Source organism: Miscanthus floridulus, chromosome 6 (genome assembly GCF_019320115.1).
Source record: "Miscanthus floridulus cultivar M001 chromosome 6, ASM1932011v1, whole genome shotgun sequence".
Lineage (NCBI taxonomy): Eukaryota > Viridiplantae > Streptophyta > Magnoliopsida > Poales > Poaceae > Miscanthus > Miscanthus floridulus.
The window spans coordinates 32676269-32699717 of record NC_089585.1 but is presented as its reverse complement, the minus strand read 5'-3'; the positions used below and the strand labels follow the sequence as shown (position 1 = coordinate 32699717).

Genomic DNA, 23449 nt, shown 5'->3' with positions numbered 1-23449 from the left:
GCCCTTGGTGGCCTCAGCGACTGAAGGCACCTTGGCTTCATCTGACTCATGGGCCTCAGCCTCATGGGGCGTAGGCGCCTCCTCCCTCGCCTGCTCTATGGCCGCCTCGGTAGCCTCCTCTCCTTGGGTGATTGGCTCCTTCAGGTCAGCCCTCACCGACGCCATGCCACGCTGTATGGCGGCCTATGCCTCTGCCACCCATTGAGCAGTGGAGCTGGTGCTCACCTTGAGTGCCTTACGTGGCGCTAGGGCGGGAGCCTCCGCCTGACGCTTCTGGTTGAAAGCAAAAGCACTCACAAGGTCAGCATACGACCAAGGGACGAGCAGGAAATGCTGCAAACCCCATTGACAAAACACTTACCTTGAACAGGGACACAACCGCTTCCACACAGCGTCCCTCATCCTCTGCAACGGTGGTGGCGGCAGCGGTGGCACGGCCTCCGTATCCGCCGGTGCTGGCCGGCCCTCGCTGGACTCTGATGCCCCCTCGACCATCTGCGGAGGCGGTTGAGTCGCCTCCACCATCGCCTGCTCCACCCCCATCGTCGAGCCCACTGGGCTGACGGTGCACTTCCCTAGCGCTCGTGCCTCGGGCGTGTCGGCCTTGGCCCTAGGGCGGGCGATCGCTGGCCCCGAGGCATCCTCTCCTCCTCCTCCTGGGAACGCCAGGCTGCTCGCCGATGCCCTAGGTGCCGTCCCCCTGACGTTAGGGAGATGGTCTAGGGTACCCCATCCCACCTCACTCTCGTCGTCATCGCTCGAGGAATTCAACAACGACAATGACGGAGACGGCTCCGCCGGGAAACCATCGTGCCTCTGCTGCCGGCGATGTTTCTCTAGCTCTTCGCACTCAAGGTTCTTCCTCTTGCGCCTTGCCTCCTCGGCATCCTTCCACTTCTTCTACACCTCGGCATGCGCCCTGTTCACCGCCCGCCGCTCTGCGTCCTCGGGAATGGGCGATGGGGAGGCTTGCACATCCTTCATCCCCTATAGGAACAACGAACACCAATAAGGGAAAAGGAAAATGCAAGGAGCAAGGAGGCCTCAGGGGTCGCAGCGGCGCGTGACTTACCAGAGAGAGGTGCCCCCGTGATGGGCACATCGAGAATGGGGATAGTCCACTGCTCCTCAGTCACCCCTCCACCATCTCTCTCACCCGACGTAGAATCTCCTCGTTGGAGAGGGCGACGACGGACATCTAGACGCCTTCGATCGGCTCATCCGGTGTCATCTCAAATAGACATTGCCATCGAGCCATCAGTGGTAGCACCCTCTGGTGGTGGAAAGCCACCATGACCATAGCCGCCATAAGGCCACGGCTACATAGCCTCTCCAGCGCCTCCAGGAGCAGCCGCAGCTTGGGCTGATCAACCACCGGGACGTCATACCACCACTTCTCTGGCTGGCACTCCATGACCCACCCGGTATAGGGGGGAAGCCCGCTGTCATCATTGCAAAGGTGGAACAAGCTGTTGTACCAGCGACGGTTGGATGACGCGAGCTAGGCTAGGATGTATAGGAGCTGCCGGTCTTGGCGCACTTGGAGAGTGCAGCCGCTGGCCCTCATCGCCTTTCGTGTGCCCGTCGTGCCCGTTGGCTTGGTGGTGAGCCCTACCCGAAAGAGGTGGAGCCACAGCTCCTAGTGGGGAGCAATGCCTAGGTACCCCTTACAGACGGTAACAAAGATGGCCGCTTACGCGATGGAGTTGGGGTTGAAGTTGTGGAGCTCCACGCCGTAGTAGTGCAGGAGCGCCCGCATGAATTGGTCCACCAGCAGGCTGAGACCGTGCTTGTGGAAGGCCATGAAGGTCATGATGTAGTCATCGTGTGGCCTTGGCTCTGGCTCGGCCCCTAGAGCAATCCACTCTGGTCTGGTGGGGTCAGTAATCGGGCAGAGGAGGCCATCATTGACAAGTGACTACAGCATCACCACGGACACATCGGACATACCCCGAGGATCCACCTAGAGGATGACAACACCATCGACCATGGGAGCGGTGGTAAGGCAAGCTCTCGCTATCTCTCTCTCTCTCTTCCTCCCCCTTCTCCCTTCTTCTCCTTGGTGCTCTCTGTTCTTAGCAACTGCTCGAGGGCAGAAAGGTCGAACATATGCAGGTAAGGTAAGGAAGGGAGGGGCGAGCCTCATCACGTATTTATGAGGGAAGGGGGCAAAATAGACGGGCGACGAAACCGAGGAAGTTTCCCCCAGATCTGGCATAGTTAATCCGGATCCGATTAAACCACCCACGCGTCCACCTTCTCCTTATTAACCACGCACGCACAGTAATGTCCCATCCATAGACATCGCATCGTGTCCGACCAGAGCAACAGCAGGCGCTATTCTATCTCCCCAAGAAAACCGCCTCAAAAGGCGCACCTGCCATTGTCAGCCGATGGGAGGGGAATACCCCCCACCCGATTCCTTTTAGACTAAGGAACTGGGCACCGAGCCTCGTTACGGTCTAGGGGTTCGAATGCTAGGCCCCCGAGGGTCTCGATAGCTGCCCCAGGACAAATAGAGTTAGGGATGACTATGGGCGAGCTCGTACATGGCCGAGGCCCAAGCAAGCGACTGCTTGGGATGCCCTAAGTCATGTTCGAGGCTGATAGGGAGGTCTCTGAATGGGATCCCATTGCAGGGAGGCACCGAGCCCTCGGGGCCAATTGAGCAGCCCTAGGACCCACTAGAGAAGCCCTTTGGTATTTTTGGAGTGTGTCTCTGGACCACCAGCCGACCCCTATCGAATGGGGCATGGGCCTCTACTTGGACTTACCCGATAACAGCTCATCGAAGATGTCACTACTCACGCCCACCGAGGGTAGCCTAGCATTCTCCACCCCTCCTTCCAAATAAAAAGGATACGCGAGGGCTGCACAAAAAAGATAGGGAAACTCCTGATCGCCCTCTTGCTCTGCGTAGAGGCTCGGGGCACTTTCTGCAACTAAGCCGAGACCCAGCGACCCAAACTCGCTCTCGGGGGCTCGGCAAACAACCCCTCCTTCCAAACAAAAAGGATGCGCAAGGGCCGCACAAAAAAGACAGGGAAACTCTTGATCGCCCTCTTGCTCCGCATAGAGGCTCGAGGGTACTTCCTGCAACCAAGCCAAGACCCAGCGACCCAAACTCGCACTCGGGGGCTCGGCAAACAACCCCTCCTTCCGAACGAAAAAGATACACGAGGGCCGCACCAAAAAGACAAGGAAACTCCTAATCGCCCTCTTGCTCCGCGCCGAGGCTCAGGGGCTCTTCCTGCAACCAAGCCAAGACCCAGCGACCCAAACTCGCACTCAGGGGCTCGGCAAACACGATAAAACCCCTCACTCAAAAGGGAAAAATCCCCTGGAGGAGTAAATCCACTCCTCTAGGGCCTCGGGGGCTACACCCGGCGGGTGCGCTCGTGCGCACCCACCGAGGCCTCGAGCACACAACACAATCCCGACGGGAGCCGCTGTGAGCCAAGTATCATCAAAACCTTAGGAAGAGTGCTCGCACTCCCCCTGAGGCTCGGGGGCTACTATCGGATACCATAAAAAGGGGTATCCTAAGCAAGAACTGAAAAAATTGCTTAGACCTTGTAAATATCAAAGCCAAGAGACAACCACGAGGCCTCGACCGATTCTCTGCCTCGCTCGAGACCCCGTACGTAAGGCCTCGGATGAGGTACCGATTCTCCGCCTCGCTCGAGGCCGGCTCGGCAGCTACCCCGTCACCACTGCCTCGACCAGGACATCACGTCCAACTAACGCGACCAACCACTCCCGTGACATCAGCCGAACGATGGCTCGACACAGCGAAGTGACCGACGAGGTGGGAGTCGCATCAACGCCATGCCATCCGGGACAGGACGAGGCAGGGGTTACTGACCGCTGTGCTCGGCACTATGCCCATGACTAACACCCATGCGGCACTATGCTGCCTAACCCCACCTGCTTCGAGGACAGTGCGGCGTGGAGAGTCATGTCTAGGTACCTATAGCCTTGGAATCAGCATAAAAGATCAACTGCTCCCTCCGAGCCTTAGCTACCCGCCTCCGCACCCCTGTAGCCTCGGGACTCGCGCCCGCCGAGCCCCCCACAATGGCTCAGCCTCTGCATCGACAGGGCCTCGGCTCTCTACGCTGTCGACATACAGCGACCGACATGTCATCCACGGTCTGCGCCATGCCCTACGTCAAGCCATCATAGGAGCCCCCACGTCGTACAGGATCGGGCGCGACCAGCACGTCGCTCCAGTGCACCGAGGACAAGACCTCTCCATCGACCATGCCACCACAGTGATAAGCACAGGGTCAGACATACCGCCTCCGCTCGCAAAACGCCACGTAGCAAACGTATGTATCACCCCTGTCCCCCCTTCAACTATAAAAGGGAGTGACCGGGGCCGTTTCTAAGGGGGTGAACGCTCACGCACAGACAGACTCACGTAGACTCAGACACGCACGCTCCCCCGCTGCCTGAGATCAACGTCTCAAGCAACCCACGCCGTTCCACGCAGAGACCTGGGACAAGCTCCCTCTCTCGCCCAGCTTGTAAACCCCTACTACAAGCACCTCAGTGCAAGGAATGCAAGATCGCTCTCTCAGACTGGACGTAGGGCACTTATTGCCCGAACCAGTATAAACCTTGTGTCTCTTTGCATCACCATCCGGGATTAGGGGCATGCAGTACACTTTCACTAGTTGGTTGAGGATCCGCTGGTCCAAAACACTGACAGAACTGTTTCTTCCAACCCGATTTTTTATTCCCAAAATATCCCATGCTCTTTGTGTCTCATATGTGACCCAGAAGGATGCTCCAAGACCGTATGAGTTAGAATAATTAACTCATATCGAACTATAGTATGAAGTCCAGTTATAAGACGTATTAGGTTTCGTTGTAGCACATTGACATCTTTGATGGTAATATTAAAGTGCAAATGATTTCTTCTATCTAGTTTTTTTATTTCCCGAACTACCCTCACGTCTTTCATGACTCATGACCCATACTTATATGAGTTAGAGTTAGAGCAAGTCGGTTCTGACGATGATACATAGCTCGATTTCAAGACTTATAGGGGTCATGCTTTTTTACTTTCCAAATTGCCATCACGCCCTCCTTATCCCATATATATGTGACCTAGATTGGTTTTTTTAAACATAAGACCTAGATTTGTTGTATGGTGACTCGAATTCTACTTGTAATATACTAGGGGGTCCTGCTTTTTTACTTTCCAAATTGCCATCACGCCCTCCTTATCCCATATACATGTGACCTAGATTTGTTTTTTTTAACATAAGACCTAGATTCGTTGTATGGTGACTCAGAATCCTACTTGTAGTATATCGGACTAAGAGAGGTTTGCTATTAGAATTTCTAGTTCTGAAATAAGCTAAAATAAACTATCAGCTTATAAACATGAAATCGACAAAGCTACCTTATACAGTATAACCTAGCACCTTTAAGTTGATGATCATCCTATAAAATTCGGCCAGAAAAATAAAGACCTGAAACCTATATTTGTAAGCTTACTATCTGTAGTCAAGGTCACGTAATTCGGCTGTGCGCAGATCAAGACCTGCCTTTGATTTTTTCTGAGGCTTAGTTTAGTTCCAAAAAATTTTCACCCTAAACTATCACATCGAATCTTGCGGCACATGCATGGAGTATTAAATATAGACGAAAAAAAACTAATTGCACAGTTTGATTGGAAATCGCGAGACGAATGTTTTAAGACTAATTAGTCCATGATTAGCCATAAGTGCTACAATAACTAACATGCGCTAATGACGGATTAATTAGGCTTAATAAATTCGTCTCACAGTTTCTAGGCGAGCTATGTAATTAGTTTTTTTATTAGTATCCGAAAACCCCTTCCGATATTCCCAAAACATTCGATGTGGCATCTAAAAAATTTCATTTCGCGAACTAAACATAGCCTGAGTAGATAAGGATAAGGGCATAAGACCATGATTCTCTGGATCCCACTTTAGGCCCGGTTCACTTTGCAAATTTTTTGAACCCGATGAATAGTATCACTTTCGTCTTATTTGATAAATATTGTCCAATCATGGACCAACTAGGCTCAAAAGATTCATCTCGTGATTTTTAACTAAACTGTGTAATTAGTTTTTTTTTTACCTACATTTAATACTCCATACAAGCGGCTAAAAATTGATGTGATGAAGAAAGAGTGAAAAAACTTAGAATTTGGATGGCATCTAAACAAGGCCTTAGCACTAGTGAAGAGATTCTGATGAGCCGTGACGGCCTGGTTTCTAGTGGTTGCATTGTTGGACCATGTCAAGGCCACCTCAACACACTGCTGACTGGCGAGTGGTGAGCCGAGTCCAGACAATACTAGCGGCAGCGGCACGGGCACCGAGGGAGGAGGAAGAGGAACACAGGAAGTCTTGCTCCACAAGACAAGCCAAGTCGCGGTGCGACTCCCCCACCTGGCAGCGAGGCAGCAGCGGCACCTGGAACCGGAGGCGATCATCGCCGATCGGATGCGGGCGATTCGCATCCAACGACCCGTAGGGCCTCTGCCACGACCTCACTTCCACATCCTGCCGTCCGACGGTCCAGGAGTCAGGACGCCCGCGTTAAGGAAACGACCCACAGCACCGCGTCCTCAGCGCGTAGTTAAAAACGCGGCCGGGCGCAGCGCACCCGTCGCTTCCTACTTCGTCCGTCTCGCCCAAGTCGTCCTCTCCTCTCCCCTCGGCTCCCCAGCAGGAGCAGCCCACCCGCGACGCCTCCAGCCTCCCCACCCAGTGCCGCCACTCCCAGACTTGACTCGTTCGCTGGACCGAACGGACACCGCCTCGTGCTCTTCGCCGTGCTCCTCCGGGCTCCTCCTCTCCTCCCCGCGCGGCGGCGCCGTCCTGGTGGTTCCGCGGGGCGCCGGTCGGGCGCGATCGGTCGTGCGGCCACCCGGCTCCGGAGAGGTGAGCCGATCCCGTCCTCGCCTTGTCGTCTCTATTCATCTGGTGCTGGTGGCCTGGTCGGGTGCTGTGTTTCTGTTGGGGTTCCTCTGTTCTAGGCGTTCCCTGGCGCTCGGGGGCGACTGCGCAGCGTGTGCGATGCGGCAACGTTGGTGGATTTTCGCTTAGGATGGGGGCGACGTCTACTGATCGTGGGACTCGCTTGGTTAGGGTTCGTGGCATTTATTTGGTCGGTTAAAGTTTCGGCTGCCGATCCTAGGTCGCCGCGTTTTTCGTCAACGGGAATTTCCTGTGACTTTTTGAAGGGTTTTGGCTCTGATTGGTGCCGAGGTCAATAGTCTGGGGATTCTTCTTCTTCTTCTTCGGTGCGAAATCAGGTGTCCTGAGAAATCGCATCAAACGTGGATTCTGGTGATTGTGTCCAGTGTCCTCCTTTCTTGCCTTCGGTTGCATTCTGGCAGTGGGAAGGAGCAGGAGAGCTCTGCTTGGAACTTGGTGATTTTTGGTGGCGGATTTTGAGCTCCTCGAGCGAATGTTGACTGCTTATCTGGGTTCTGGATAACTGCTGTCACTAGCACTCCGAGTCATTGATACTTGTGGTTGTGGGATTCAGAAGTTCACTGAAATAATTAGATGATGAAGTTGTTCCCTATTTATCCATAGAGAGAACAATCAAATCAGTGGTACTTTTTATATTTACATCCTATCGTAATAGATTAGTGCGAGCACACATTTTTAGCAGGCTTTAAGCTTCCTTTCTCAGTTCAGTGATTTATTGCTGATGGTGGCCCTGTCAAGTCTTATAAAGAAAACATGTACGTTAGATGGAAAATATTGTTCACAGAGAAAAATGGATCTGTTGTCTCCCTTGGAAATGGATTTTTGGCTTCTTCTATGTCTTCAGTATTTTGCTTTTGTTACACTATATGCTGAAAACGCTTCCATGCTTGAAAACAATGCAATTGGTCCTTTTGAGTTTCGTGGAACTGCTATTGTGCAGCTACCTTTGTTCTTTGACTATATGTTTTGGTGGATTTTTTTTTCCACTAGCAAAATTTTACTTTGCCGTATAGGGGGAAAGAGTGAAGGACTCAAATCCTTCGTTTTTTGTTGTAATGCTTTAGAAATTTCTGCTTTGTTTTGAGAAATGAGAATCAAGGCCTCAAGAGCTTCTTCTACTGGAAGAGTTAATGAGCTCAATGTATATTCTGCCTTTGCTGGCATGATTGTTTACCATGACAGATCAATATATATTTTGCATTTGTAGGCATGGCTGTTTACATCAATCATTTGAGAATCCATACTTTTGAATTATTATGGTTCTGATCATGCTTGTGCTTTTGTTTGTGTTTTGTGGTTAATGCAGATATATTGTAAAATGGAAGTACTGCGTGATATGCACCTGCCACCAGGATTTGGATTCCATCCTTCGGATCCTGAACTTATTTCTCACTATCTGAAGAGGAAAATACTTGGCCAGAAAATTGAATATGATCTTATACCAGAGGTGGATATATACAAGCATGAACCATGGGATTTACCTGGTAGGTTGACCATGCTTTCATAGTTTTTAGTTGAAGTTCGTGGAGAACTTTGCCAAAAAAAAGTATCTCAAGTTTTTTCTCTGAGTTTGGCCTAGATGTGATATCTAGTTGAATCCTATGAAGTCCTTGTGAATCATAGACAGCTAGACGAGAAATATTTTTCAATCAAGTTTATCACTGATGCAGCTTTATTTTTTTACATTAAAGTGATTCCTGTCAATCTGTATCCTCTTTATCTAGTATCTGTTCTTTAGCTCTGTGGATGAAGTTTTCTGCTATTTGCACCACTTATTAATGCAATCCAAATGTTCTCTCCTATTGCATGGCTCATATCCTCATATTTCCTGATTTTGTGAGTTCTGATGGTATTTTCAGCAAAGTGCAATCTTCCAATCAAGGACAACAAGTGGCATTTCTTTGCCTCTCGTGACAGGAAGTACCCTACTGGCTCTAGGTCAAACAGGGCAACACTCGCTGGTTACTGGAAATCAACTGGAAAGGACCGAGCCATAAAGCTGAACAAGCGAACTCTAGGAACAAAGAAGACTTTAGTTTTTCATGAAGGCCGTCCTCCCTCTGGCAGACGCACTGAGTGGATTATGCATGAGTACTACATAGACGAGAATGAATGTAAAGTCAGCCCTGATATGAAGGTATTGCACTGTTGATTGTAATACATGTTTCTGAGTAATATAATAGTGGTTTCAGATAATTGTATCTTGAAGAGTATACATATTAGATCTTGCTTCGTGTATTTATATGTTATAGGACTTACTATAGATGGCATAGATGGGCTGTGCCACATGGGCTGGCACCAGGTCCGACTTACTGTGTGGCGTGCCTTCAAGCCATCTTGCAGTCAATTTGCTTGGTTATATGATTATCCTATAATCTATTGCCTAAGGTTGAGGTCCAGTATGCTAATGTAGTTTTTCTTTTTCTGCAGGATGCCTTTGTCCTCTGCCGTGTTACTAAAAGAAATGACTGGGCATTAGATAATGATTATGAGGTGGGCAACAGGAACTCTCATCTGGAACAACTAGATGATGATGCTACATCAGTTGTCAGCACTGTAAAGCCAGAAGATGCTGCTGCCTCAGTCATCTGTCCAGAAGAATCGAATCATGCTGCTACACCAGTTGGCAGTGCTGAACTATCTAATGATGGTGCTCAGGCAGCTATCACTCCTGATTCAACATCTCCAAATGGTGGTAATGATCTGGAAACATGGCTGGAAGAACTGTTGGATCCTTCACCTTCATTTAACCTTGTAGGTGATACTGGTTCTGCTGACGTGTCTCTGACTGAACAATGTGCTGAATCAATGGTAAGTTTCTGTGGCTCACAGTCGTTCTAGACTTTTTTGAGTAAATTACGCTGTCAGTCCATAAGCTTCTCCCAATGTGTTCATACAGTGTCCCTAAAAAAACAATAAAATATAAATTTGGGTCCTTAAACTTACTAAGTGCAGGGACCCCAATATCTAGTATGTCGTGGGGCACCCAAAATTTGGATTGTTTTTTTATATAGTTGATACCCTGTTTGGTAGAGCTTATATCTAATGGGCATGTTTGGTACAGCTTCTTCTGCCCTTGATTCTCTGAGAGAAGTAATTTTGTGGCTGAAAGTGGATTCTCTAAGATAAACTATAGGTAAAAGGTCATTCTGTGCGAGAAGTGAATTAGGAAAAGCTAATTTTTCAGCTCCTAGGCTGTTGGTTCATTTCAGAGAATCGCTTTGCGGAATCAGCATAGAATCACTTCTCTGTAAATTACTGTTTGGGTTTGGCAGAGCTTCTCCTGGATAGAATCTGCGTCAGGAGCTCTGTCAAACAAGCCCTTAGGTTAGCATAATGTTTATATTTTCCTTGGAAAGCTCTAAAGTCAAAATAAAAATAATGAATCTCTGCAAAAGTATGAAGAGTGAATAACTCTCATGTTGATAATTCAGAATATAAAGCGGCCAAATTATTTTAAGTTTGTTTGATCTTTGGGATTTCTGGATATTTCCTCATTGGGTAAACTAAACCTATAACTACACATTCAGTTCCTAGTAATCAGTACTTTTCTCTTTGGACCATGGAAAACTCTTTTCTGCAAATTGTCAATTCTTTCTCTGTTGTTGTATTGTCCATGCTTTATTGTATTTTGGCTGGGAGTTTTTATTCACTGCTTTCAGAAATTGCGTACTTGTTTGCACTGGTTCAACACCCTTTGCATTTGTTTTCCTTGCAGAATCCTGGTTCCGTGGCTCCGAATATTGGACCAGGCCATGCTAGCCCTATCCAGGATGGAACAGATGCCGCACACTACCTATTCATTGATGATCTTCCCGAGGATCTTTACAGTATGTTGTATCCTGGTACTGACCAGTTCAATGACAGTATATTCTTGGAACAAGCTGGCCAGGAAGGTATTGCTTTTCCTACCAACCAAGCATATATGATGGGAACAGATTCGTGTGCTCTTCCAAACAACTTTGAGAATGGAACTGCGAATGCTGAATTGCAGTTAGACCAGGAAAATAACAAGATGAATCTGTCAAATGGAAATATTGACAATGGAATTAAAATACGAAGGCGCAGAGCAACCGCATCTCCTGCTAACAATTCACTAGCAGCTGTCAACTTTAAAATGCAGGTTGGAATTAAGAGGATGGTTACAAGTAATTCTGAATCTATCAACCAGACTATGAAGTTTACAGATAACAGTGGCCGTCGTCTTGATCTCAGGACTGATGTTGAGCACCAGAAGAAAAATACAATGAATGTCATTTCTGCCAAGCAGTCTGATGCAGCCAATCCTGAAGGCCACAGCAATCAAGGTTATCTCAAGGGCTTCAAAAGATGTTCATCAGCTGGATTCAAGGCATACATATTTGTTGCCTTTTTTGTGGTTGGAGTTGCTGCTGCTGCTGCTGCTGCAGTGCTGCATTATCACCGCTCTGGTGCCAACCTATAAATTTGAATCATCAAACATCAGCATGCTTAGCTGTAGCTCTAGTGGTCAGCGGCAGCACTGGCTTGAGCGTAGCATCTTCCTGGCTTCATCCTTGGAGTAGTTCGTCAGCTTGACTTACTTGCATTGGACTGGAATAGTAATCGAGTTCCTCAGCTTTTCTCACTGGGGTTACTGGCCTTCTGGAGATACATTTGTGCGACTACTGATTCCCAGTTATCTCCACATGTTTTTTTGTGGTGCTGTACATATTAAGTTTTTTTCTCTTTTTGATCGTCTAGTTGCTACCAACGGGTGCCTATCAAAAAAGAAAAAAAAAAGGGAAAAATGGTGGGGGCGTATGAACAAAAAAGATGTACCTTTGCCTGTTACGGTTATCCTTAGATTTGTAAATCTGAACTATGTTTATAAATGATGATAGTGGATGACTACATAATTACACTAGAGACCACTGCATGTTTGCATTGAGACCACTGCATTGTTTGCATTCTCTTTTATAATAGCATCTGTTTGAAGAAGTGAAGATGGTCTCTCGCTTGACTACAGAATTGTACTCCACTAATCCATATGAATTCTGCTGTCTAAAAGTTTGGTAAGTACTTTAGGTTTCAGAATTTCCAATGATGTATCGTTTGTTTCATGTGCCGTATTTCTGGTTGGCATAAGCTAATTGCTGCTGCCTGCTTGCAAGAGCTACAATTTTGGTGAAATAGAGGAAACAAGTTACGCTAGATGAATTTCCTATGATGTATCGTTTGTTTCATGTGCCGTATTTCTGGTTGGGATAAGCTAATTGCTGCTGCCTGCTTGCATAATTGCATGCAAGAGCTACAATTTTTGTGAAATGGAGGAAACAAGTCACGCTAAGATTGGTTACCGTGTGACTTCAGGACACTGCGCTATCTGGATATCTTACCTGCGATGAGACTTCGATAACGATTTTGTTTCTCAACTTCGCTTGCAGCGCAAACTAGATAAGCTAAATCTGTACCGAGTTCCAGAGCAAATCTTCTGCAAACAGGCAGAAGTTTACTAGCAATTTTTCTTCACTGTCAGCTAGGTGTATATGCGAACAAACGGATACTCAGTTCAGCCAATCTCATCGAAAAATTCTACCACTGAAGCCTTCAACTTGAATGCATTCGGCATTCCATCCAACAATAAGTACCTTAGTCAATCATTAAAAAAAAACTGCGAGTACAATAAATAATCTAGCATGCTGGTTACATAATCTAGCAACCCAGCATTGGGCCTATCCAGGAAGGCCACACCGTTTCTGTTAGATTGCTACTATTACTAAGCTGCAACCGGGGCCTACAACAACCCTGTCTCGCATGGTATAAGAACCTTTGTTGTCCTATCCTGGACTACTGGAACCTGCGCTACCATGCGCTCTGCACCAGTATCCGAATATGATGGCTGGGAGAAACTTCCAAATATGTCAGCCCTTGTGCCAGTCTGAACTCCATCAGCTTGCATGCTGGGGAGTTCGCCTCCTCTTAAAGACCCTTCCTGTGAAAAGAACACATTCAATTAGTAATGTTATTGGCCAACTGTTCAGAGATGACACAAGAAATTCCAAATGCAACACTAATTTGAATTCATCCCCGTGATGACAAAAGGAATAGAACTAGTAACCTTCTATATGCAATTGATCTTACCAAAACATAATAATGGAGACCAGCCCACCTAATGACAATTGGAAACTATTCTACTCTCTCCAGTGTCTTGCCCAGAATCCCTTCTTTCTTGTCGAATCAGTTTCTGAGACTGACCGAGGTGGTCGAGATCCAATGGAGAAATGTCTCCTCAAAAATGGACGACTAAATGGGACCTTCATGCTTGAACTTGTACCTAACCTGGGCTCTCTTCTACCTTTCTTCTGGTGCTTATTACTGTTCCCATCTGGATTGATATCAACCTGCCACATTTTTTGGTATCTTGTTCTTAATCTTTGATTCCAGCTTCCCAAATAGCTTCACTGTACATTTCTCCCCATGCGTGCATACAGGGCATGGAGGATCATATTTATCAGCTTCTGTAGTTATGCTGTCCAGACAGTCAGCATGGTACACATGTCCACACAACAAAACAGCAACAACAGCCAGCTCCTGAGCGTTCCATGTCGATCTCTCCTTTAACAGCTTTAAACACAGCTTGCACACCTCTTGGTCAGGGGGAAGTGTAGTAGAATTCGAAGCACTTGATCTTGTCATTTTACTAGAAATGGATCCCAAGAGCTCACTATCAAGTGACCACCTCTCTCTTTGGGATGTTGCAACCATTTCAGAAAATGTGCGCATTGACCAACCATCGGATGACTCACCATAGGATCCTGCTGCTGATAAGTCATTGCTGCAGACTGATAACATGGAAGAGGAAGGCCTTCCTTCTGGAGAGCTTATCTCATTGAGAGATCTGACAGATGGAATTTTACTGTCCGAAACCTGTGTGTATAATTGATACCCTGGTTGAGAATGCCCCCTGGAGGATGATGGATCTGCTCTGGATACTAAGGGTGGTGTTGATGGAACAGATACCGAATGTCTTCAAATCAGAAGCAACACTGGACATGTCCAGTGATTTCCTGGAAAGCTTTGCCTGAACATATTAACAAAAAAAGATGTCAGATAACAAATGCTGTGGTATTACAATTGCATGGAACCTAGAAGGTAATAACTTCTTCGCAGGTAGCTTAATGATGCATACCTCAGGGGAAGAGTTGCTTGCTGTGGAGCGGTCAGCTGAAAATAAGTAGAAATCAGTAAACAAAGTCCATCAGGTAGGGAGATTACAATAATACTCCATCCGTTCCAAATTATAAGACGTTATGAATTTTTTTAGATACATTGCTTTTACGATGTATCTAGACACAGTGTATATCTAATTGCATAACAAAAACTATGTATCTAGAAAAGCCAAAACATCTTGTAATTTGGAATGGAGGGAGTATAAAGGATTGCTTAATGAAAGCATAGGCCATAGCATTGTTCATTACCTCGAGGGTCAGCCTTTGTAACCTTAGGTGCTTCCAATTTTTTATCAGATTTGTGCCACTTTGCTCCGTGAAACACATTGGAAGGGCTAGTTCCACGGCTATTTCCATTAGAAAATCCTTCGGTTGGGGCAATTGAACCACTCTTTGTATCAGGCCGAATGCTTCCACTACTATGGTTGGAGAACAGAGTAGGGATATCCATTATGTCTTCTATATGTGTGCGATTGTCCCATCGAAAGCTCCATGATGGCGAGTGCCTCACATTCCTGTATGCTGATACTTCTATTGGAGTGATGCATGGCTGTGTCCTCTCCTTTGCAGCAATGCAGCAATTAGCTCCCATATTGCTTAAAGAAGGGGAATTAATATGCTCACAGTTTTAACACTGAGATGCTCTGAGTTCATTCATGTGATACAAATGTAACAACCCGACACTGCCTAGCTGTACAGGGTGACAATAACAATAATAAGGTCGTTTTCAATAAAGAAATGGGCAAAGATTTAATATAAAGTTAAAGACGATACTATGTACTATAGACTGGGGCACTCTAAGCCTACAGAGGGAGCTAGGGGTACCACATAGAAAGAAGAAAGCAACCCCGAAGAGGAAGCTAAGGGGCATCCATAGCAAGATCATCAAAAGAACCGGTATGATTGGAATTATTAAGCTTTGTTAAATAAAAATGCACATGACAACCTTGCAGCTTATCTAGACATAGTGTATGTCTAAGTGCATAGTGAAAGCTATGTATCTAGAAAAGCCAAAATGTCTTATAATTTGGAATGGAGCGAGCACTAGAAAGCATACAGCAGGGGAAGGGACTGGAGAGAGGCAATGGAATGTGACAAAGCCACAAAAGGAGAAATGTAAACTAATGAGTCCAACAATAAGACATAAATGATCAGATAGGGGTCATAAGCCCAAACTAGGATAAAAAAAAATGCTTCTTGTTCCTGCTGTATTTGAATTTATTTGGGTAAGCAGAAATGTATGGAGAAAGCAATTTTTCTAGCAAATGGAAGAATACTAGTAGCATGCTTTTAGTACAATTGCATTCCCTCATACATCCCTAAATACTTGCAGGTGGGAACATCAACATCTATAAAGCAACCACCTCACTTATTCACAATAAGAAAGCTAAAAGGAATTAAAAATAGATGCTTGTTTATAATTGAAGGCACAACGTTAGGAAAGCTGGCTAACTACAGTTGGGTGAAAATGTGTGGAGGAAGAAAGCAGCTGTTAGGTAGACCAGCGTCAAGACATTCCAAAACTAAAGTACACTCAAAGGCCACATCCTTCGCCCCACACAACAAAATAGCATCTCGCATCTATCCTTACTGCCGAATAAGCACTGTGCAAAACCGTGGCAGGATGGAACAAGTATAATATTTTATTGTCCGGTATCTGATTAAAGCAAAATAAAGAAAATTCTGCACCCAGAGCCAGAATACAATACGATTTGCAATTCGGACAGGTCACGAGTATATATTGCTTTCAAGCCACAATTATTCTCCATGCGATTTTTTTTCCTGTCGATTAGTAACCAAAAGTGTCGATATTTAACTGATATAAATCACCATAGAGCCGATGCTAAATCTAACTGATGAAATTGTGGCAGGAACTAACACAAAATATCAGGTGAAACCAATAATATATCACACTTGAATCATATGCAAAGAGTACAGATCACTAGGATAACAGATGAGAAGTTAGCACCGATCAAAACCCACAATTCATCGGGAGCTACCAGCCCGGACGGCACCGAAATTCCCCATTTCGACCCCCCCAACTAACGCAAAAGGCGCCCCCTTAAGTTCGCGGGAATTACCTCGAATCACGCGACCTAACGGCGCGGGGCCCGGATCTGACACCGCTGGGCCGCCGCGACGCCCGACGCCTAAGACCGCTCCCCGCCGCCGCCGCAAGCAGGTGCGTATTCCGCTAGGGTTGGGGCTCGGCCGGCGGGGGTGAGATTGAGATTGAGATTGAGAGAAGGGAATGGAAGCGACGGAGAGGAAGGAAGGGGAGAGAACGTCAGTGTGGCTGTGCGGGTATAAAACCCGGTGCGGATGGGAATGGGTTTCCAACTCTCGGTTGCCGCTTGGCGCTGCGCCTGCCTGCGAGCGGAAACGAAACTGCTCCGGCCACCACTTGAGTGGACACTAGACCGCGCCTCGCGACGCTTCCTTCCGCTGCCGCTGGGCCACGTGCCCAGCCCCCAGCGCCCCAGCGTGCGTGTCCCGGCCCGGGCCCATCTGCATTGACTCGTGAGCACACGGTGTCCACCTCTCTAGCGGCGTTCTGCGGAGGTATCTTCCGCTAGTGGCTACCATGGTTCGTCTCCGTACCAAAATAAGCGTGTATATGATATTCATGTCGATTTTTTAATTTAATTAGATATATAGAAAATATTAGCAAAATTAAATTTCATAATGACCAACTAGAGGATATATACTCGTCACTAGCAAACAGTTTAGGATAGTTCATACACGTCGGTTCGAGGGACCCAGCAGAAACCTCGCGGAGACGGTTGTCCGCTGTAAGAAAATGGACCCTGGACCCATTTACTTTGGATTTTAGTGTTTGATGACCAACACAACCGAATTGAACTAATGAATTTGCAAGTGTTTGTTTTGAAGTTCAATAGGGTGCAAGACATGACTTGGACGAAGGCAACGTGATGATCCGAGGATCAACACCACAAGCAAGACTTTAGGAGCACAAGAGAAGACCTAAGATATTAAGCAAAGTCCAAGCACGAAGATAGGAACCAAGCCGTACGCAAGATCACGAAGAAACGAGCTCACAGAAGTGACCGGACGCTGAAGAAAAGTGACCGGACGCTCCGATCAGTGGCTCGACATCAGCAAGCAGCGACCGGACGCTGAACAAGTGAATCGACCGGACGCACCGATGGCACTGTTCATCAATCCGACAACACACTCAGCAAGTGACTGGACGCTGACGGCAAAACCGACCGGACGTAGGATAACAGCGTCCGATCGAGTACAGAGAGGTTCCAGAGCAGCGAACTTGCGACCGGACGCGTCCGATGGCAAGTGACCGGACACTGGCAGCATTCGATCAGTTGATCGCAGCTCTAATGGTAGGGACGACCGAACACGTCCGGTCAGTAGCAGAAAAGCGGGATTTCGTCCCCAATGGCTACTTTCTCAGTGGGGCTTATAAATACAACCCCCAACCGGCTAAATGGATGTGTGGAGCTGAGAAAATATATCAAGGGTGTTGATACACCATTTTAGTGATCTCCACTTGTATAGTGTTTAGTGATTCATTAGATGATTAGTGTAGGTGCTTTGCGAAGTGCTTAGGTTGATTAGACCATCGCTTATGCGCTTGCTCTAGGTTTATGCCTAGTGTTTAGTGAGGTTTGCATACCTCTTACCACTCGGTGCTTGCGCGCACCATTGTTGTACATCGGAGGGGCTTGTAGTCTAGTGAGATCACATCAATCGCGTTTGTGGTGTGGCTGCCACCGTGTACTGGAGGGAACAAGGCCCGCGACGTTTCGGTCAGAAGCTTGATAGTGCAGATGGTGGGGAGCATTTGGGAGAGGCTTGTTAGAAGGCACGTCGGAGACCCACTTGCGCATGAGGAAGGTCCGAGGCTATCCACGGAGTTACCCGACTAAGAGCTTGGCCCTTGTGAGGGATTCCTTGCGAGGGGCTCTAACGATGACTAAGGGGAACCTTACATGCTTCTCGATACCTCGGTAAAAATATTAGAGTCGTCGATAGGAGTTTGCATATCTCTACCTTGCTCTTTAGCTTCCACATTTATATTATTTGTATTACTCTTTTTGCGGTAGAGATAGCAACACACTAGCAAAATCGTAGTTGCACATTTAGATAGTTTATCCATTGCATAGGTTTTGTTAGGATTAGAAAAAGAGGCCATAGTTTAGAGTTAGAATTTTAAGTTGTCTAATTCACCCCCCTCTTATGCATCACGGTCCCCTACAATTGGTATCGGAGCCAGTTGACTCAATTTAAATATTTGGCTTAACCGCTGTTGAGCCGACGCTATTTAGAGTGGTTAGGATGAATACCTCTAGCCCCCCGCACTTTCACGGCACTAACTTCCCCTATTATAGAGCTAGAATGGCTTGCTACCTTGAGGCGGTTGACTTAGGAGTTTAGAGAGTCACTCATGACGGGATGGAGCCCATTAAGAATCCCAATAAACCCACGAAGAATGATGAAAAAGAAATTCATTTCAATGCTAGAGCAAAAAATTACTTGTTTGAATCTTTTAGCATGGATGTGTTTAACCAAGTATTCACCTTAAATACGGCAAATAAAATATGGTTAAAACTCTAAGAGCTCCATGATGGCACAAGTAATATCCATGAGCAAAAACATTGTCTAGCTAAATAAAATTATGATTCCTTCGAAATGAATGATGATGAGCTTATTTGTGATATGTATTCTTGTTTGAATCTAATTATCAATGAGCTCCATTCTGTAGGATTAACAAAGATAGATGATGCGGATATCGTGAGAAAGATTATCTCCGTGCTACCACAAAAGAAATATGCAAGCATCATCACCATCCTTCACAATATGGAGGACTTGAGCACCATGACCCCACCCATAGTCATTGGCAAGATAGTAGCATTTGAAATATCACGGAAGATGGGTCAAGAAGAAGCCCCTTCATCAAGCAAAGGCAAAGCTCTTGCATGTGGTAAGAATAAGATGAAGAGCAAGTAAGTTGAGACAAGCTCAAGCCAAGCTCCTCAAGTGAAGAAGAAGAAGATGAGGATGATGATGATGAAGATTAAAGTGATGATGATCAATCTTCCTCCCCCTACCTCCGACCTTGATGAAGAATCAATCAAACTAATCAACTAAGGTGGAGAAGATGATCCTAAAAGCTCAATGTCAAGGGTGTGTCCATCCAAATCTAAGATCTCATTTTCACCAATCAAAGAAATGAGCAAAGAAAGAGATGATGCTATGAATGCGACGAGTTGCGGCACTTTGTTGAAATTTATCCAAACAAGCCCACATCCTAAGACAAAGAAAAAGCCGTGCAAGAACCAAGCCCTCACATCAATAAGATTATGGAATGATTCTTCAAGTGAAGAAGAACATCATCACAAGAGGCGAGGGCGCAAACACTCATCATCAAGCTCTTCTCGTGTGTGCCTTATGGCACAAGGTAACGAAAACTCATTCTCTAGTGAGAGTGATAGTGATGATAAAATGTCTTTTATGAAGAAATTGTGCAACAAAACTTTAATTATACTAAAGTTTGCACTAGTCAACAAAAGAAGCTCGAGAAAATAAAAGAAAAGCTAGATAGTTCACAAGAAGCATACAAAACTTTGCTTGAACAATATGAGAATTTTGCTAATCTTAATGTTCAACTATCTACTAAAATTGAACAACTTGAGGCTAGTGCAATAATAAATGCATGCACAATCAATGATGAGCAACTTGTAAAGAAAAATAAAAAATTAAAAGAAAAATTAGCTAGCTCATAAGATGCTTATAAAAGTTTGCTTACTAAAATGGAAACCATGTGCAAATATTGTGATGAGCTAACTAATAAAGTTGCTAATCTTGAAGCCGTTAGCACAACCCCCACCAAGGCATCTAAAAAGAAAAGTTCTATCATTAACATGTCTAAAAAGGATGCCTCTACTTCTTGTAATGATTTATTTTTAGACTCATCCTTTGTGCAACCAAGTTTGTGTTGAGAAAAGTTGTTGTAGATACAAGCACACAAGAAGTTAGCAAAGGAGAATGAGCAACTCAAGCAAGAAAGTAGCTCGCCTCACCAAGGACTTGAGTCAAGTGAAAGGCAAGGCGAAGCAAGCCCTAACTTCATCAAGATAACACCATCAAGGGAGTGAAGAAGCTTGAATGAAGGACAAACCGTGGTTTGCTATGTGTGCCACAAGGAAGGTCACAAGTCCTATGAGTGCAAGGTGAAGAATGGGGAGGAGCAAAGAAGAAAGAGAAGAAGCAAACAAGCAAGCTCTCTAACACCTACACCAACAAGGTGGACAAGAAGGCCTCCATACCTTATCTCTTGAAGAAAAAGAAAATTGACAAGGTGGTGGCCATCAAGGTGTACAAGCAAGCCAACAATGGGGTCAAACGCTTTTGGGTGCCAAAGAAAATCATCTCCAACATGAAGAGCACCAAAAATGTTTGGATCCCGAAAGGGAAGTGAGAAGTCCTATGGACTTCAGGGAATTTGGAGACTTGGCAAAATATGGGTGCATTTCATGGGGTGCATCACAATGGACCAAGTCATTGTCAAGTGGGTTAGTGAATACTATAGACCTAAATTCCCCTCCCCATGTTAGATAACTAGATTTAATTTACTTCAATTGGTATTAGATTTATTTTTTTTCTACAATTGGTATCTTTTAGCATCTAGTTACTCCTCATGCCTATGTTTGCATTTGCATTCTTATATATTTTGTCATGCATTCACTAGGTATATCATATGGTAGGCTTGCTCGGTTTTATTCTTATTCCTTAGAGCAGTTCTACATGGTTTAAAATTGTTTAGGAGCACGGCACATAGCTTGTCCCACAATTGTTCATCTAATATGTGCAAAAGTATAAATTGTAGATAATTTCTCCTGAATATCGCCTTTGAAAATGATTCTCACATTCATGTGATGTCATCTTTCAAGTGGTATTTTTTATTTTAAAATCAATGTGCATGTTTCCTACAAGTATTTCATACTTGTGTGCACAAATTTAGGGGAAGATTACTCTACAAGTTGGATGCTTTGAGACTAACACATTTTCAAGCTTATCATGTGTGTAGTAGTCTCATTGCAAGGAAAATGGAGTCCCTGGAGTTAAGCATCATACTTTAAATATCCACCACCGATTGCAAGTGGTAGAAATCAAATTGATTTCCACATGTGGTATTTCTAAACCGATATCATCATGTTGATTTCATTTTGATATTTATATGCTTTCTCCATGCATTATATAGATTAAATTTCCTTGTGCAATACTTTGCCAATTATGCATATGCTTTGCCTTCTATCATATGTATGCATATATTTAGGGGGAGCTTAGTCTATATAATATGAGAGTCAAATTTTGTGATCTATTTCACTATATACACAAAGGATCATAAAGTTTGACCCTCCCTTGTGCTACTAATGTCTTCCTTTTCGGTGTTTGATTCAAAAGGAGGAGAATTTAGAGGACCAAAAGCAAGCATTAATTTATAGTAATGGTCCGAGAAAGAAAGGATAGTAGATTATGGATTAGCCTATGTAATGGAGAGAATTTATAGGAAGAAAGGCTTAAATCCATAATACCATATGGGGACATTTGCAAGAGGCAAGATAAGTTTTTATGTAGTCTTACAAGTAGTATCTTTTAGCATCATATAATCTTACCTCTTACATTGCATCCTAGCAAGTAGGTAGATTTTCAAAATTCTATTATTATGCTTGCTTTGGTCGTGTTGTCATCAATCACCAAAAAGGAGGAGATTGTAAGGAAAATGGACCCTAGGCCAATTTACTTTGGATTTTGGTGTTTGATGACCAACACAACCAAATTGGACTAATGAATTTGTAAGTGTTTGTTTTGCAGTTCAATAGAGTGCAAGACGTGACTTGGACGAAGGCGACGTGATGATCCGAGGATCAACACCACAAGCAAGACCTTAGGAGTACAAAAGAAGACCCAAGATATTAAGCAAAGTCCAAGCATGAAGATAGAAACCAAGCCGTACGCAAGATCACGAAGAAACGAGCTCACAGAAGTGACTAGACGCTGGACCAGATGCTGGAGAAAAGTGACCAGACGCTCCAATCAGTGGCTCGACATTAGCAAGCAGCGACTGGGCGCTGAACAAGTGAATCGACCGGATGCACCGATGGCACTGTTCATCAGTCCGACAACACACTCAGCAAGTGACCGGACGCTGGTGGCAAAACTAATCGGACATAGGACAACAGCGTCCGATCGAGTACAAAGAGATTCCAGAGTGGCAAACTTGCGACCGGACGCGTCCGATGGCAAGTGACCGGACGTTGACAGCGCCCGATCAGTTGATCACAGCTCTAACGGTCAGGATGACCGGACGCGTCCGATCAGGACGTGATCAGCGTTCAGTTAATAGCAGAAAAGCGGGATTTCACCCCCAATGACTACTTTCTCAGTGGGGCTTATAAATACAACCCCAATCGGCCAAATGGATGTGTGGAGCTAAGGAAACATATCAAGGGCTTTGATACACCATTTTAGTGATCTCCACTTGCATAGTGCTTGGTGATTCATTAGGTGATTAGCGTAGGTGCTTTGCGAAGTGCTTAGGTTGATTAGACCACCGCTTATGTGCTTGCTCTAGGTTTATGCCTAGTGTTTAGTGAGGTTTGCATACCTCTTACCACTTGGTGCTTACACACAACATTATTGTACATTAGAGTGGCTTGTAGTCTTGTGAGATCACACCAACCGCGTTTATGGTGTGGCCGCCACTGTGTACCAGAGGGAACAAGGCCCACGACGTTTATGTCGGAAGCTTGATAGTGAAGACGGCGAGTAGCATCCAAGAGAGGCTTGCCGGAAGGCACGTCAGAGACCCACTTATGCATGGGGAAGGCCCGAGGCTATCCATGGATTTATCAGACCGAGAGCTTGGCCCTTGTGAGGGATTCCTTGCGAGGGGCTCCAACGAAGACTAGGGGAAACCTTGCGCACTTCTCGATACCTCAGTAAAAATATCAGAGTCGTCGATGGGAGTTTGTGTATCTCTACCTTTCTCTTTAGCTTCTACATTTACATTATTTGTATTACTCCTTTTGCAGTAGAGATAGCAACACACTAGCAAAACCGTAGTTGCACATTTAGATAGTTTATCCATTGCATATGTTTTGCTAGGGTTAGAAAAAAAGGCCATAGTTTAGAGTTTGAATTTTAAGTTACCTAATTCACCCCCCTCTTAGGCGTCACGGTCCCCTACATCCGCTGTCGGAGAGTCGAGCACCAGAGTATCACTATAGTCCGTCG

At 45.7% G+C, this 23449-nt stretch overlaps 1 protein-coding gene and 1 pseudogene across 1 annotated transcript; one reads left to right on the top strand and one right to left on the bottom strand.

Moving 5' to 3' along the window:
* The first annotated feature begins 6646 nt into the window (after nt 1–6646).
* LOC136455898 (NAC domain-containing protein 74-like) lies at nt 6647–12937 on the top strand. Its single transcript, XM_066455610.1, has 5 exons — nt 6647–6926; nt 8290–8467; nt 8843–9120; nt 9414–9794; nt 10702–12937. The coding sequence occupies exons 2-5, from the start codon at nt 8302–8304 to the stop codon at nt 11425–11427; spliced, it is 1551 nt and encodes a 516-aa protein (XP_066311707.1). The 5' UTR covers nt 6647–6926; nt 8290–8301; the 3' UTR covers nt 11428–12937.
* On the bottom strand, nt 12799–16824 carry LOC136455899 (uncharacterized; annotated as a pseudogene).
* Nucleotides 16825–23449: the final 6625 nt, after the last annotated feature.

Excerpts from the sequence above, each read along its gene's own strand:
- LOC136455898 (XM_066455610.1), top strand. The coding sequence starts at position 8,302 with ATGGAAGTACTGCGTGATATGCACCTGCCACCAGGATTTGGATTCCAT. Across the intron at positions 9,121-9,413 it reads AAGTCAGCCCTGATATGAAG|GATGCCTTTGTCCTCTGCCG; the intron begins GTATTGCACTGT and ends CTTTTTCTGCAG. Across the intron at positions 9,795-10,701 it reads AACAATGTGCTGAATCAATG|AATCCTGGTTCCGTGGCTCC; the intron begins GTAAGTTTCTGT and ends TTTTCCTTGCAG.